Source organism: Pollachius pollachius (assembly GCF_949987615.1).
Source record: "Pollachius pollachius genome assembly, chromosome: 10".
In the NCBI taxonomy this organism is placed as follows: Eukaryota; Metazoa; Chordata; class Actinopteri; order Gadiformes; family Gadidae; genus Pollachius; species Pollachius pollachius.
In genome coordinates, this window is record NC_136943.1 from 5,916,094 (window position 1) to 5,929,130 (window position 13,037).

At 44.7% G+C, this 13,037-nt stretch overlaps 4 protein-coding genes across 5 annotated transcripts in view; 2 read left to right on the forward strand and 2 right to left on the reverse strand.

The window, feature by feature from the left end:
* Positions 1-13,037, reverse strand: part of LOC307081687 (neuronal acetylcholine receptor subunit alpha-9-II-like) — a gene marked incomplete at its 3' end in the record, with an annotated part of 46,649 nt that overhangs the window by 26,826 nt on the left and 6,786 nt on the right. The gene's annotated exons all lie outside the window — the stretch shown is intronic.
* LOC307081185 (thioredoxin-related transmembrane protein 2-B-like) lies at positions 291-3,116 on the reverse strand (the record flags this gene model as incomplete). Its single annotated transcript, XM_079744272.1, has 8 exons — positions 2,925-3,116; positions 2,475-2,535; positions 2,127-2,240; positions 1,652-1,728; positions 1,409-1,515; positions 1,107-1,172; positions 853-982; positions 291-452 (listed from the first exon to the last, which is right to left on the reverse strand). The coding sequence occupies exons 1-8, from the start codon at positions 3,111-3,113 to the stop codon at positions 291-293; spliced, it is 906 nt and encodes a 301-aa protein (XP_079600398.1). The 5' UTR covers positions 3,114-3,116.
* Positions 3,263-5,055, forward strand: pmf1 (polyamine modulated factor 1). Its single transcript, XM_079745395.1, has 5 exons — positions 3,263-3,511; positions 3,602-3,707; positions 4,060-4,160; positions 4,298-4,493; positions 4,920-5,055. The coding sequence occupies exons 1-5, from the start codon at positions 3,312-3,314 to the stop codon at positions 4,983-4,985; spliced, it is 669 nt and encodes a 222-aa protein (XP_079601521.1). The 5' UTR covers positions 3,263-3,311; the 3' UTR covers positions 4,986-5,055.
* Positions 8,227-13,015, forward strand: med19a (mediator complex subunit 19a). Of its 2 annotated transcripts, none has more exons than XM_079744560.1 (6): positions 8,227-8,568; positions 10,252-10,374; positions 11,333-11,466; positions 11,696-11,792; positions 12,446-12,540; positions 12,661-13,015. In XM_079744560.1, exons 1-6 carry the CDS (start codon positions 8,349-8,351, stop codon positions 12,724-12,726), a joined length of 735 nt encoding a protein of 244 aa, XP_079600686.1. In that variant the 5' UTR covers positions 8,227-8,348; the 3' UTR covers positions 12,727-13,015. The 2 variants fall into 2 exon arrangements, with proteins under 2 accessions (XP_079600686.1, XP_079600687.1); XM_079744561.1 differs by having other exon boundaries at positions 10,255-10,374.

The window sequence follows — 13,037 nt, forward strand, 5'->3', positions numbered from 1 at the left end:
ATAAAAAGGCACAACAATATTTAAAGGTTTACTTTATACGATAGGTAAAAGGCCGCAAAACTGACCCAGCAGCAGTAGAGACACAGCTGAATATAATATAAAAAAACAAGGATTTCTGCACGACTGCAGACTATACATTCTTTCTCTGTTTCTCATGTAGATGTCACTCAGACCAGTACTGCTTTGTTTTTATGGCAAACCTAAACAAGAAGTCCTCCAGGCCCTGCGAGCACCTGGAGTGATGTTAGTAGTGTACCGAGTCCGATGTCCTGGGTCCAGGTCTCCCTGGCTCATTGGTCTTTCTTGCTCTCGATGGGCTGGTCTGCCTCCACTGCCGCCGGCTGCACTGGCACCTCCTCCTCCTCCACCACCACCTCTTCTGCTCCTGCTTTCTTCTGCTTCTTCGATTTCTGGAACAGCTCATTTAGGTTGAACTCTCGGATGATGTTCTCCTGGGAGAGGGACACAGACACCGTTTTATGTCAGTGTGTGAGTGTTTTAATCATTTAAAGGTGACATACTATACCACCAGGTGTGAGTGTGATTACCATTACAAGCCGTTCTGAAAATCGGCCTCTTCTGACATCCCAAGTGGGCGTGTCCGCCTAGATGTGTGCTGGATAGATCAGTTTACCAGCCTACCCAGTGGAATGTCGCAAATGTTGCTCATTTATCTGTCATACATCTAGGTGGACACGCCCACCTATGATGTCAGATGAGGCAGATTTTCAACAGATTTTTTTTTTTGCTTGTAACGGCTAATCACACTCAAACCTGGTGGTATAGTATGTTTTAAAAAGTTAGATTAAAAAGTTGGGACACACACACACACACACACACACACACACACACCTCGTTGAAGGTCCAGGACACAGCTCTGCCTTTCTTGTCCACCATTGGTCGTCTCATGATCTCGACACCTCCTTGGAAGAGCACCAATGTAGGGAGTTGTTTGGTGAGGGCAGAGGTGCTGACCCTGAACCTGGAAACGTGGAACAAAGACCATACAATAGGGCCATATATATTATATGGTTTGTTATCAATGGTCTACTGATCATTCAGATACTGCCATTTCCCTGCTCTAGAGAAAACGCTGGATGACTGACCTCTCAGCCACCTCTCCGTAGCGTCCGATGTCGAGCTTCCCAAACTTGAGACCTTTGCAGTTGTACCTGCATGGGAAAGGCGAAGGTCGGGTGTACAACCGTATTGTTATAATATCCATGTGATCCAGTCCAGTTGCTCTATTAATGTGTTAGGTCAATCAAACATATTGGAGATGCCTTAAGGAAATCATGTCATTGCAAATCAAACATTAACAAGTTTAGTCAGCGATTAAATAGTCACTAAGTAAACGAATAGGGTGATCGGTAATCTGTTAGGGAGAGGAGAGGAGAAGGTCTCTTACTTGAGTGAGAGGTCAGCAAACATGGAGGCGAAGGACTGGCATTCTGGGGACCAGTTGGCGTAGAATTCAACGATCCAGGTGACGCGTGTGTCCTTCTGCAGCTCGTCCTGATCAAAAAATTTAAGATAATACTATATATTATATACACTATACGATATAAATATTACATAACAGGTTTCATTCATTTTTTTATTCAACTTTAGACAACTTTCCCTTAAACTTAAGACAAATACGGCCACTTACGTCTATGTTTTTGCCACTGAAGTACTTAATGTACTCTGGGCCCATGTAGAGCGGTGGTTTACAGGTCATGACAAACGCTGAAAAAGAGCATAAGAAAGATAGGGCTTGTAATATAATATATATAACTACACAGCAACATGCGTCACGAATGGGACGATTCACAACACAAAGAACCAGGCGGTAAGGTCAGCTTTTCACCCTTTTCCTCATTGATTGGAGGGTTAAGGTGAGCCTGCCTCTGTGAAACTGTAAGCGTTACTAAGGGATATCCAACTAAAATTGACTTGAATTAAAGACTTCAAAACCACCCGGACAATTTGTAGAAGACAGCAGTTGGTCCCTGTGGACTTTTAAAAGCTTGTTGACACCAACACGGTATGCTCAGTTTAGCATTTACTGTGAGCTGTAACCGTTCTTACTAACTCTGCTGAAAGATATCTGGTGGTTCTGATCACTCTTGACAAGGGCTACTGACCGAGACACAGGACCAGATAGAGCAGGCCCAAGCGAATGTCCAGTCGGAAGAAGAGGATAACGTTGGCGACCTTGCTGAACAGGAAGAGATTGCCAACGTGCTGCTCCAGAGTGACTATCAGAGGGAGGAAGACAAAATTAGAAAACGGTAGTTAGAAGATAGATGTGTATGGGGGTCGGTATAGGTACTGATAACAAAGTTTACAAAACAAAGGAAACCAACGTTTATGGTAAACACTCCTTTCTTTGTCTGTGTGGTGGCAAATGCAATGTTTACAATGTGTTTACAGTGTGTGTGTGTGTGTGTGTGTGTGTGTGTGTGTGTGTGTGTGTGTGTGTGTGTACTTACTAGCCCTCCTGTTCTTCATCATCACAACGGCACTGAGGAACATGAGAATCTCTACTTCTCTCTGTAAATCAAATTTCAATTAGGGATGGACGTCGTCATTCATAATGGCTTATGTTTTTCAGGAGCCTATTGATTAAGTATTCAGTAGTAGTAAATAAAGTAATTTAATCAGTATTACCGTCCTACCATAAAACTTTTATGTGAATGTATCAGAATAATCACCTTGAACAGGCCTTATCTAAATGTTGAGGTCAAAAAAGTAGCTTACTCCGTACTTACAATAAAACAACTTTTTTATGATAAAAGGTGTAATCGGGATTGGCCTCATCTATTTGTACAGGTTTTTTTTTATATGAAATACATAATATACAGCCTATATATGTGGTCCTTTTGTAATAAAAACTCAATTTAAAGTTACTGATACAAAGGTTATAAATAATTTGGTCTTACCCAGTCAAAGTCGCAGGAGTTTCCGTCCTCCCGGTTTGTCGCCAGGTGTTCGCATATGCCAGGAGCCTTGCGAATAATCAAGAATGCCACGGTCATAAGAACTGACAAGCTGTAATATGGCTTTAATATCCATTTGTAAATTTGGGGTAAATGCCAGAAAAACGCAAAAAGTCCTGTGATCAGTGCCATGCTTGCAGCCGGGCAGTGACAGGCGGGTTGAATGAAAAGACAGCTGAACACACTAGTCACTCAAACGTCGATTCTGCGTCTGCGTGAAGTAACTGCGCTGATACGCTCGCACTTTTTGGCCGCGGCGGCGTTCCGTAGAAGTGGCGGGCAATGCGAAATAATAATAACACGGCAGAGCTAGCGTTTTTCAGCTGAAGAATGGAGAAGAACACGGAGACCCAACCTATCATCGGGACCAACATTGAATCATCAGCGCTGGACCAGACCAGTATGACCGAAGAGCAACCGGGGTCTTCGTCTTCGCGGCACAGTGAGGGCGGGGAGCCGCCGGCTGGCAGATTGAAGCTGTTCAACAAAGTCATGGAGAGAAGCCTCAATAAGTACATAGACGACGCTAGGTGTGTGAGTCTTCAGTATATAAAGCTAGTCAATGATGTGTTAAGAAATTCATTTTTCCAATGATCTAACATCCTTGTCTGTCTGATAAGTTTCCAGAGGTTCGCCAAAACATTCCACCCGTTCTACAAGAGGAACCCCCAAGTGATTCAGGACATTCACAAGCAGTTCGTGTCGGACCTTCAGAAGACTATCCAGGTTGGCAGGACGTGATGTTTATGTGCCTTGCAATGCGTACGCTTATATTGTGTACCTAATGACTGGCATCGATATTGTTTCCTTTAAAGGACACATATTTTACCACCAGGCGTGTATGTGATTAGCTACAAGCAGTTTCAAAAACGGCCCTTTCCTGTGCCATCACTAGTAGGCGTGTCCACCTGTGTGTATGATGCATAGATCAGCAGCATTTGCTACAGTCCACTTGTTGATCTATCTATCCAGCATGCACAGGAAAAAGGCCGATTTTCAAACTGCTTGTGATGGTTAATCAAGCTCACACCTGGTAAAACAGGGTCCCTTAAACACAAGTCATGTCTTTGGTTTCCAGGAGGACATCAATAAACTGGTGGAGGAGGGAGAGCTCAAATGCAAACTAGATGAACTAGACAAGTTGGAGAGAGCTGAGAAAGACAACAAAGAACCTGCATGGTTAGTCGTTAACATTATCCCTCCTGTCGATGTACCCTGTTTGAATTTTATGCTGTAGTAGACTCGTTCATCTGACCTAAATATAATGACAACACAAAAAATACATGTCCTTGCATTGTTGTCACGAAATGTCCTAGGCGACCCAGTGGAGTACCGGAGGAGGACCTGTGTGACTTTGTGATGCCCTACTACCTGAAATATGAGGCCCACCTGCAGAAGGAGATTAAGAAGATCCAGGCCGAGAACGCCGCTCTGGCCCAGCGGGTGCAGTCTGGCAGGGATGCCATCGCCTCCACAGAACTAGGCATCGCAGTAGCGGTGGACCAGTGGAAGGTGAGGGCGGACCTCGTGGATCACAGTAGGACATCACGCGGATCCCATACTATTACTACTTACGGAGTTTGGGTTGAGTCTTGCTGAGCAAAAACAGTGACACAAAAAGTATGTATGTTGATTTAAATGTTTGTCCTGCCCCGGATAAACAAAGTCAGATGCTGGCTAAGATGTGTTGATTTATTCAAAGACGCAGAAATTCAGAATTACAATTTTCAATGTGGTAAATATGTCAACCAGTAATGTGGTAAATATGTCAACCAGTAATGTGGTCATTTGTGTTTGGCCACCTATGGGCATAGGAAAAATGTTGCAGGATCATTATTTATCACAATTCACTGCAAATGTGTATTTCTAAAAATAAATGTACAACGCATGACTTTACAATGTGAACACCCCTTTTTTTTTTTCTTCTTCTTATTTTAGGAATCTATAAAAGAATCCGGGAAGCTGACAGTGTCCCTGTGTCCAGCTGATACCTTTGATGTGTGACGTTATTTTTTTTCTGAGAAATGTAAATTCGTTTATTTGTACAGATGAAGTAGTTTCATATGCCTTTTTTGTTGGTAAATAAAGAATAATCATAATAAAATATACGGATATTGTCCCAGGCAGCTGTCTTCACCTGAAGAGATGAATGGCTAATTTGGTTTGTGACAGAACCATCTGGGCAGGCTGGTCAGTGTGTGGAAAAAGGCAGGCCCTTTTAAAAGATACTGGTAGGTGATTGGATGTACCACCTGTCAATCACCGCCTATCCCATTCACTTACCATATGACGTGTTAGGAAAGCGCCTAAGAGCGAACACTTATCAAGCATGTCTGTAGAAGACTCTTGCCGTCTTTGTAAGGAAAATCTGCGCATAAAAGGCACTCTTTCGAATACCAAAAAAATATTTACCTTAAGGAGGGTACCAAACGAGAAAAGTGTTAATGAACGACTAATGGCATTGGGGTTAACATTGTCCAATGACAACTCAAGATCGGGTAGGATTTGTAGATCGTGCTTTCGCTTGGTTGTGAGAATAGAAGAGGATTTTGCCGTTTTTAGAAGATGGCATGAAGCAGAGAAAGAAAGTGTGCCAGAAACACCATCTTCCTCCTTAGATGAACGGGTACCTGGCGAGGACGTTAGTCTCGCGATATCTGGAGTTCACAGCGTCTCTCCCGTCAGTGGAGAGAAACGGGCCAGGGAGCACCCACCTTCAGAGACAACAAATTATGTTAATAAAAAACGTTGTACAGAAACACCAACTCCTAAATTGCCGAGGCCAACTGCTGAGATGCCGGTCCGGCGAAGTCTGACGGAGGTGAGTCTGTAGATGTTGTGATGTAGACCTGATACTGCTTTATATATGTGCTCCATGTGTGTGGCCAGCCAAGCATTAGATCTATTCCCGGTTTATGGAGCTAAGGCTATTAAGTATTAAGTACTATGGGAGGGTTAGAGATTCAAGAAGAATGTAACTATAAATATGATATTGTTCATGGGAATTTAATGTAGTGTCTGCTTAAAGTTTATCCTAAATACATGTAGAAGTGTGGGAAGGTCTGGAATAAAGGTCAGATTGGACCCCAGGGAAAGTAGTTGCAAGTATCCTAACGATGTAAACGTAAACAACATAACATATCACTGTGCTTTGGTACAGAAATGGTCAATAACTAATGAACCCTTTGGTTTGTCTTTCAGGTTATTATTCACTACCCTTCTAATCCAAAGGGTGATAAAATGGAATGCCAAGCCAACATAGCAGGGATTGTGGAAAACATCACAAAGGAGAATTGGAGAACGGCTGCCAATCTGATAGTCAGACATAAAGAACTTTTTGGACAACTCAAGGAAAATGTCCTTAAAGTCATAGAGGATGAGAGCAAACTACTTTGTAACCCATACAAGGGCTTCATGCTGTGGCGGTCATCCGCGGCCGATTTAAAGGCATTCACATTTGCACACTTGCTGTCGGATCTCGAGCGTTTGTCCCCATTCATGTTTTCTATATTTTCTAAAATCACCAAACGGTCTCCCCATTCCACTTGTGCTGCTGCCGCGATAGCTTTGAGAGGAAGGGAACCGCGCCTGTCAGCCTTTGCATACTGTGTGGATAGTGTCCTAATGTACGGCGGGGCGAAGAAGGACGTTTTTAAAAGGCTGAGCAAACTGGGCATATCAACATCGCACAGTTCTGCTCTAGCAAAACAAAAAGAATCGAAGCTGCTCGCAGCCTCTGAAGATATCCAGAACACGCAGAGCAGAGAAGAGAAAATGCCGGTTGTATGCGATTTTGAGAGTTAGCGCTTCGCATTTATTCAAATTGACAACTCAATATCGTTGATCTATCCACACTTATTAAGGTGAATGTCCTCTATGTGAGTAGCAATTTTCAGACGGACGTCATGGGTCCATCCATCAGGCTGCTTGGCAGTGTGAGAGAATGCTAGTCGCTGTTGAGGTTGTGAAAGAGGCGGAGGTCTTTAAAGGTCAAGCAGGCAGAGAGTACACAGCATTTCCTTATTTTGAACCTTCTCTCAATACTGAAGTACAGTGATTTGTGGGGATGAATGAGGTTTAATTGAAGGTATGGATGAAAGGGCTGAAAATGACTTGGTTTTCATCCTAAATAAGTGCTAAAAATGTATCTTGGTGCTGACGTGAATATAGTCAATTTACTATAGAGCAGTGATGTATCCTAGTCACACACATTGGCAGTATATAAATGCTCCAAAAAATCCACAAGTCCTTTATATGCTTGCATAAGGGGCCAGATTGTACAATAATAACAAACAATGTGATTATCTATTTAGGTATTTACTTGTAATGCTATATCTGAACAATTTATGGTCTGTAACTTCTCATGTCTCATTGTTCTATAATCACAAATTACAATGCCACATTATGATTAATGCTTCAATTTGAAATTTGAACAGGGGAAAATAAACCCCACCAGGCAGTGAGGATCAATCCTATTTGAAACGAAAGCATTTGTCATGCCACATGCATAGCAAAACCATTTTACTTCTGAATATTCGACTCACTAAGTACAACACAGTCAGCAGCCTAAGTTGACACCCTACCTCCGGAGTCGTGTTGAAAGAGACATTTTGTTCGAGTCTGGGCTGCTGTGATAGGTAGGTTCCCAACTCAGTCATCTGTCTCAATAAAACAACCCATGTTATCAACAACTGGCTTTGTGAATCTATCCGCATAAGAAAAAGGGACTTAATATCAAAAACTTCACTGTTCACTCTTAAGAATTCCTCCTGCATGTTTTCATCAGAATACCAGAAGGTTGTTAACGATTTAAGTTGTGTCAAATATGTGCTTGCTGTGTTGTACTGGGGGTTCAGTGCTAAATCCAGTGCAAGCTGACTTGCTGATGTAGACATTTGCAGTGCCTTTACCGGAACAGCTCATGATCAGCTACCCCTCAAAAATCTCCTGTATTACATTTTTCTCCCATGTGTTACCTATCTACATTTAACTTGAATGCAATCTTTTTGCAAAACCCTTTACCAACTGAATGATCTTCTATAAATAATGAGGAAGACAATCCTAACCCCTTATCTTTCCACTTCTTCATCACCCAATTCATGCCCACATTCCCAATAACTTGAAGCCTGAAAGGATGGTTTCTCGTATGCACGTGATCTAGTGAATCTAGCTGCCTCTCAAGGTTCACCATGTATTTTCTGTCTTTGTTCAGAGGGTTGTTCTACATCTGGCGTTACGGTAGTCTGGTCCATTACGCTAGTGTTGTCCAATACGCTGGGTAGCGTGACAAGCGAGCATTTGTTGTCACACAATACGAGCTGGGAAGGCACAAGTGTTTTCTCTTTAGATGTATTACTTGAGATAGATATGACGGAAATGTTTTCAACTCTCTACGGGCAAAATGAAGCTCAGGGTCCGCCCGGCTCGACGTCTCTGGGATTTGGACCGGGAAAACCTACTCCTCCTCTGCCGCAAAACCAGGTTGCTATGCCGGGTCAGCTAGCGCCGCAGCCCGGGGATGAGGGGCCCGTCCTCCGGAAGCCTGGAGCCATGAATGAACCTTTCTACTTGTTACGGGAGCTTCCTGGTACTGTTATTCATGTTATTAAACCTTTAGGCTGTTTTCTATCCATTACGTTTGCCTAAAAATACGCATTTGTTGTAAGTTGTAAATGCATAGTACGATGTTGTTTAGGTTAGCCACACAGGCTAGGCTGCCAGTGTTGTACTGGTGTGTTTCCACAATGATTGGAAGGTGGACGAAGAGGTTTTTTTTTTACATCGCTTGTAGTAAACTGTCTGATACAAGTAGGATCCACTGTGATTATATGTAGTGTGTCCGACATTATCCACGTCAAGTGGGAAAAACCCCCAAGGGCTAGATTCGGCATTTAATGGGTGTGTTTTGGGTTTGTTTACGGTTAAGTTTAGCAGCAACATTGTACTCTGGGGTTCATGGAGTTGTGGTGGGGCTCAGCCTCACTAGGTCAGCTTTGATCAGATATGTTGTGCCATTGGGGGGCTATATATGCAGCCTCTCAACAGGGGAGGGGCGGCCAGTAAAGGGTTTTCGTGTCGTTTAGTTTCGTTTTTTTTCCTGCCTCGACACTAACTCCGCGCTGTCCATACAGAGAATTGTTACTCTACAGAATGTGTTAGGCTCCTATTATATCATTGTTGACATTTGTAAATACTAAGTTTACAAATTGGAATACCAAAGGGCTTAATCATCCAGTAAGTGTAGAAAGATGTTTTCACACTTAAAGCTGTAAACAGACATAGCATTCTTGACCGAGGGAACACACTTGCTCAATAAGGATCATCCTCAGATTTTCCATTCTAAATCCAATGCTCAATGTCATGGCACATCCATTCTCATTCATAGGGATGTGCAAGACAAGGTAATCTCTGATAAAGTTGTGTATTAGTGTTCAAGGTCATCTGGTTGATTTACCAGTGCTACTGGCATGTGTTTACGCCCCTAAATGGGATAATGCTAAATCTTCAGCAACCTTTAGTTTTTTCTAAACTTCAGGTGGATAGCCACCAACTGATTCTGAGGGGTGACTTAGACTATGCACTCGACTTAAAGTGTGCCATACCTGGTACACTGAGTAAATCAGCGGAGACTATGAAGGCCTTATCCAGGAGTACTGGGTGTTGTTATTCCAGGATATACTATTTTCTGCTGTACCAGAAACTCCTCCCCCTGCTGAGGGCTAGTGAATATATGGACATCATTATCTCTGACCAGAGCCCAGTGACAATGGCACTACTTTGCTTACCAAATAATGAGCTTCCACAATGCACCTGGTGACTTAAATCACGTCTTTTGTCTGACAAAGATTTTGTTGCCTTCCTATCTACCCAAATTGACTTTGTGCTGGCAATGAGACAATTGCCAGATACAATCTATGTTACCCTCTGGGAAACGATAAAAGCTTATTTACGTGGACAAATAGTATCCTACAAAGCCAGTAGGAACAAAACACGGTCAGCGTGGCTTAAAGGGCCCCTATTTTACCACCAGGTGCGTGTGGTTAGCCATTGCAAGCCGTTTCAAAATGTCCTTAGTGACATCACAAGTAAGAGTGTCCATCAAACCAAATGTATGATGGATAGAGCAGTCAACTAGCCTAACGACTGGTCTGCAGCAATAGTTGCTTATCTTTCCAGCATACATTTAGGTGTGATGGTTATATTTTGCAAATGGGATTGTGATGCATTGTAAATGCGATGGTTGTATTTTGTATTGGTCCGTGTCTTCCAGTAGGCAATGAGTTGACGGGCAACACCAACCTCATCACGCACTATAACCTGGAACACGCTTACAACCGCTTCTGTGGGAAGAAGGTGAAGGAGAAGCTGAGCAACTTCCTGCCAGAGCTGCCTGGTGGGTTATTGTGACGGCATGTCGTCCAATGCCGATTTACTAAATGTACCTACAACTAGCTAGCAATGCCATGCAAGAGGCCCACGGTTTGATTTCCGGCCTTGACCAAACCTAGCGTGAGCCACGGCAAAAAATCCAATGCTGTCTACGATGATGAATGCATGAGGCCATGCTCACCCTACCATGTAGGAACAAGTTAGCGTTTTTTAATTATTGCTTTCATCGTCGACGAGCAGCCAAGAAAAGCTGTGCTTTAAAACGGAAACAATATTGACATTTCTGAAGCTATTGGCTGCTCAGTGTTTGGTATAAAGACTCGACAACTAAAACAAAGAATTGATTATCGTAATTATAACGACACATTTCAGATAAACTCGTTGATTAAATGACTAGTTTTGACTATAGATGTGTAAATGGACTGCATTTTATATAGCGTTTCTAACCAGTGACCACGCAAAGCGCTTTACAATTATTGCGTGACATTCACCAATTTATACACACTGACGGCGCTGAAAGCCTCCGGGAAACCTCGACACCCAGCCTGGATGAGCCGGTGGGTCGACCTTCCAGGTGCCATTCAACCAGTCCTGCATCCTAAAGGGCTGATTATGGTCCCACGTCACACAACGCAAGGACCCCGCAGACGCTTCCACGCAGTCATGAACATGTTTTGGTTCTGCGCCGGGTTTTATTGAGCAGACCCATCACATCCCTTGCTGCTGCGTCGCCTCGACGGAGGGTTGACATTTTTTGGGAGGCGCACGTCAGGCCCTTTCGCTGGACGCAAGGAGGGTCCGCAAGGACGTAAAGGGTCCGCAAGGACGTAAAGGGTCCGCAACCCCCTTGCGTTGCATGAGCGTGGGACCGTAATCAGCCCTTAGACCACTGCCCGCCTCTCTGTCTTACCTTGTGCGTGTGGTTCTTCTTCTGTCTCTGTGGTCCCGCCTCCTCGCCACAGGGATGATCGACTGTCCCGGCACGCAGGACGGCAGCTCGCTGCGCTCCCTGATCGAGAAGCCCCCCGTGTGTGGGAACTCCTTCAGCCCACTGACCGGGGCGCTGCTCACAGGCTTCAGACTCCACACAGGACCGGTACGAACAGGCCCGCATTCCCGGGCCTGGCACAATAGTCAATTTTGTGAATTTAGAAAATGTTGCATGGGAGAACTCATCATTCAAACATAATTGAATGGATCAATGCTAGTGAGACCGACCGTACCTTGGCCTCTTTAGGAACATAACATAGGAGGGCAGTCTAGATGTGAGCCACCTTTGACCCATGTGAACTGATGATTCGATGTGTGTATTATGTCTGTCTCAGCTCCCGGAGCAATACAGGCTGATGCACATCCAGCCTCCGAAGAAGAAGAGCAAACACAAGCACAAGCACCATCGACCGCAGGACCCCATACCACAAGGTACCACGCTCGCACCCCCACACACACGCATCCTCACACACGCATCCTCGCATACACGCACATCTTCACGCACACACAGCCTCACAAACACACAGCCTCACACACGCATCCGCACATACACGCATCCTCACGCACACACAGCCTCACAAACACACAGCCTCAAACACACAGCCTCACACACACAGCCTCACACACACATCCTCACACACGCATCCTCACACACGCATCCTCACATACCTGCACATTTTCACGCACACACAGCCTCACAAACACGCAGCCTCACACGCACACAAACTCACAAACACACCTCCTTCAATCACACAACCTCACAAACACATCCTCAAACACACAACCTCACAAACACTCATCCCCCCACATACAGTACATCCTCACACACACACACACACACACACACACACCTTCAAGTGTTCACACCCCCACGTGCACACAGCCTCACACGCACGCAGCCTCAAAAACACACAACCTCACACGCACACATCCCCATGCAGACCCAGCCTCAGCCGCACACAACCTCACGCACACAAACCCTCTCCCGGACACATTGTCGCGCACGCGCATCCCCTACACACATCCCCACGCACCCAGCCTCACACACACACACACACTGACCCGCTGGGTTTGGTCCTCCACAGAGACCCCCTCAGACTCGGACCCCAAGAAGAAGAAGAAGAAGCGAGACGACGACCCCGACCGCAAGAAGAAGAAGAAGGACAAGAAGAAGAAGAAGGTGAGCGGCCCCTCTCGGGTCCTCCTCCTCCGCCGCCCGTCCCACCAGGCGGCCTGCGGTGCTGCCCCGTCGCCGTGGCGATGCCGGTGTTCTGACATGCGTTTTGTTCCCCCCTCCCAGAACCGCCACAGCCCGGACCACCCGGGCCTCCCCTGTTCACAGCCCAACAGCAGCAGCCTGAGATAGACCGGGGACGCCGCTGGGTGTGCGCGAGAGAGTGTGTGTGTGGGAGTGTGTGTGCGTGCGTTTTGAGGTATTCCTAAATGAATGCGTGGTTGTTGTTTTTCTTTTTGCAATGATGTATTACTGCAGTGTATGGTGGTTGTATTGTGTGTGTGTTGTTGTTTTTTGGAGTTACAGAGCAGTGTAGAAGGCTAAAGCCATTGATACTTTGTCAAGTATGAATGATTGTTGCTTTTCCATTTTTGTCTTTACACCGTTTCAAATTCGAATAAAATTTGGATTCTACTTTTTACTTTATTGTTACTTTTATACAA

Coding starts and splice junctions, on each gene's coding strand:
- pmf1 (XM_079745395.1), top strand. CDS start 3,312: ATGGAGAAGAACACGGAGACCCAACCTATCATCGGGACCAACATTGAA. Junction 3,512..3,601: donor AAGTACATAGACGACGCTAG/GTGTGTGAGTCT, acceptor CTGTCTGATAAG/TTTCCAGAGGTTCGCCAAAA. Junction 4,494..4,919: donor TAGCGGTGGACCAGTGGAAG/GTGAGGGCGGAC, acceptor TTCTTATTTTAG/GAATCTATAAAAGAATCCGG.
- med19a (XM_079744560.1), top strand. CDS start 8,349: ATGACGGAAATGTTTTCAACTCTCTACGGGCAAAATGAAGCTCAGGGT. Junction 10,375..11,332: donor CTTCCTGCCAGAGCTGCCTG/GTGGGTTATTGT, acceptor TCCTCGCCACAG/GGATGATCGACTGTCCCGGC. Junction 12,541..12,660: donor AGGACAAGAAGAAGAAGAAG/GTGAGCGGCCCC, acceptor CCCCCCTCCCAG/AACCGCCACAGCCCGGACCA.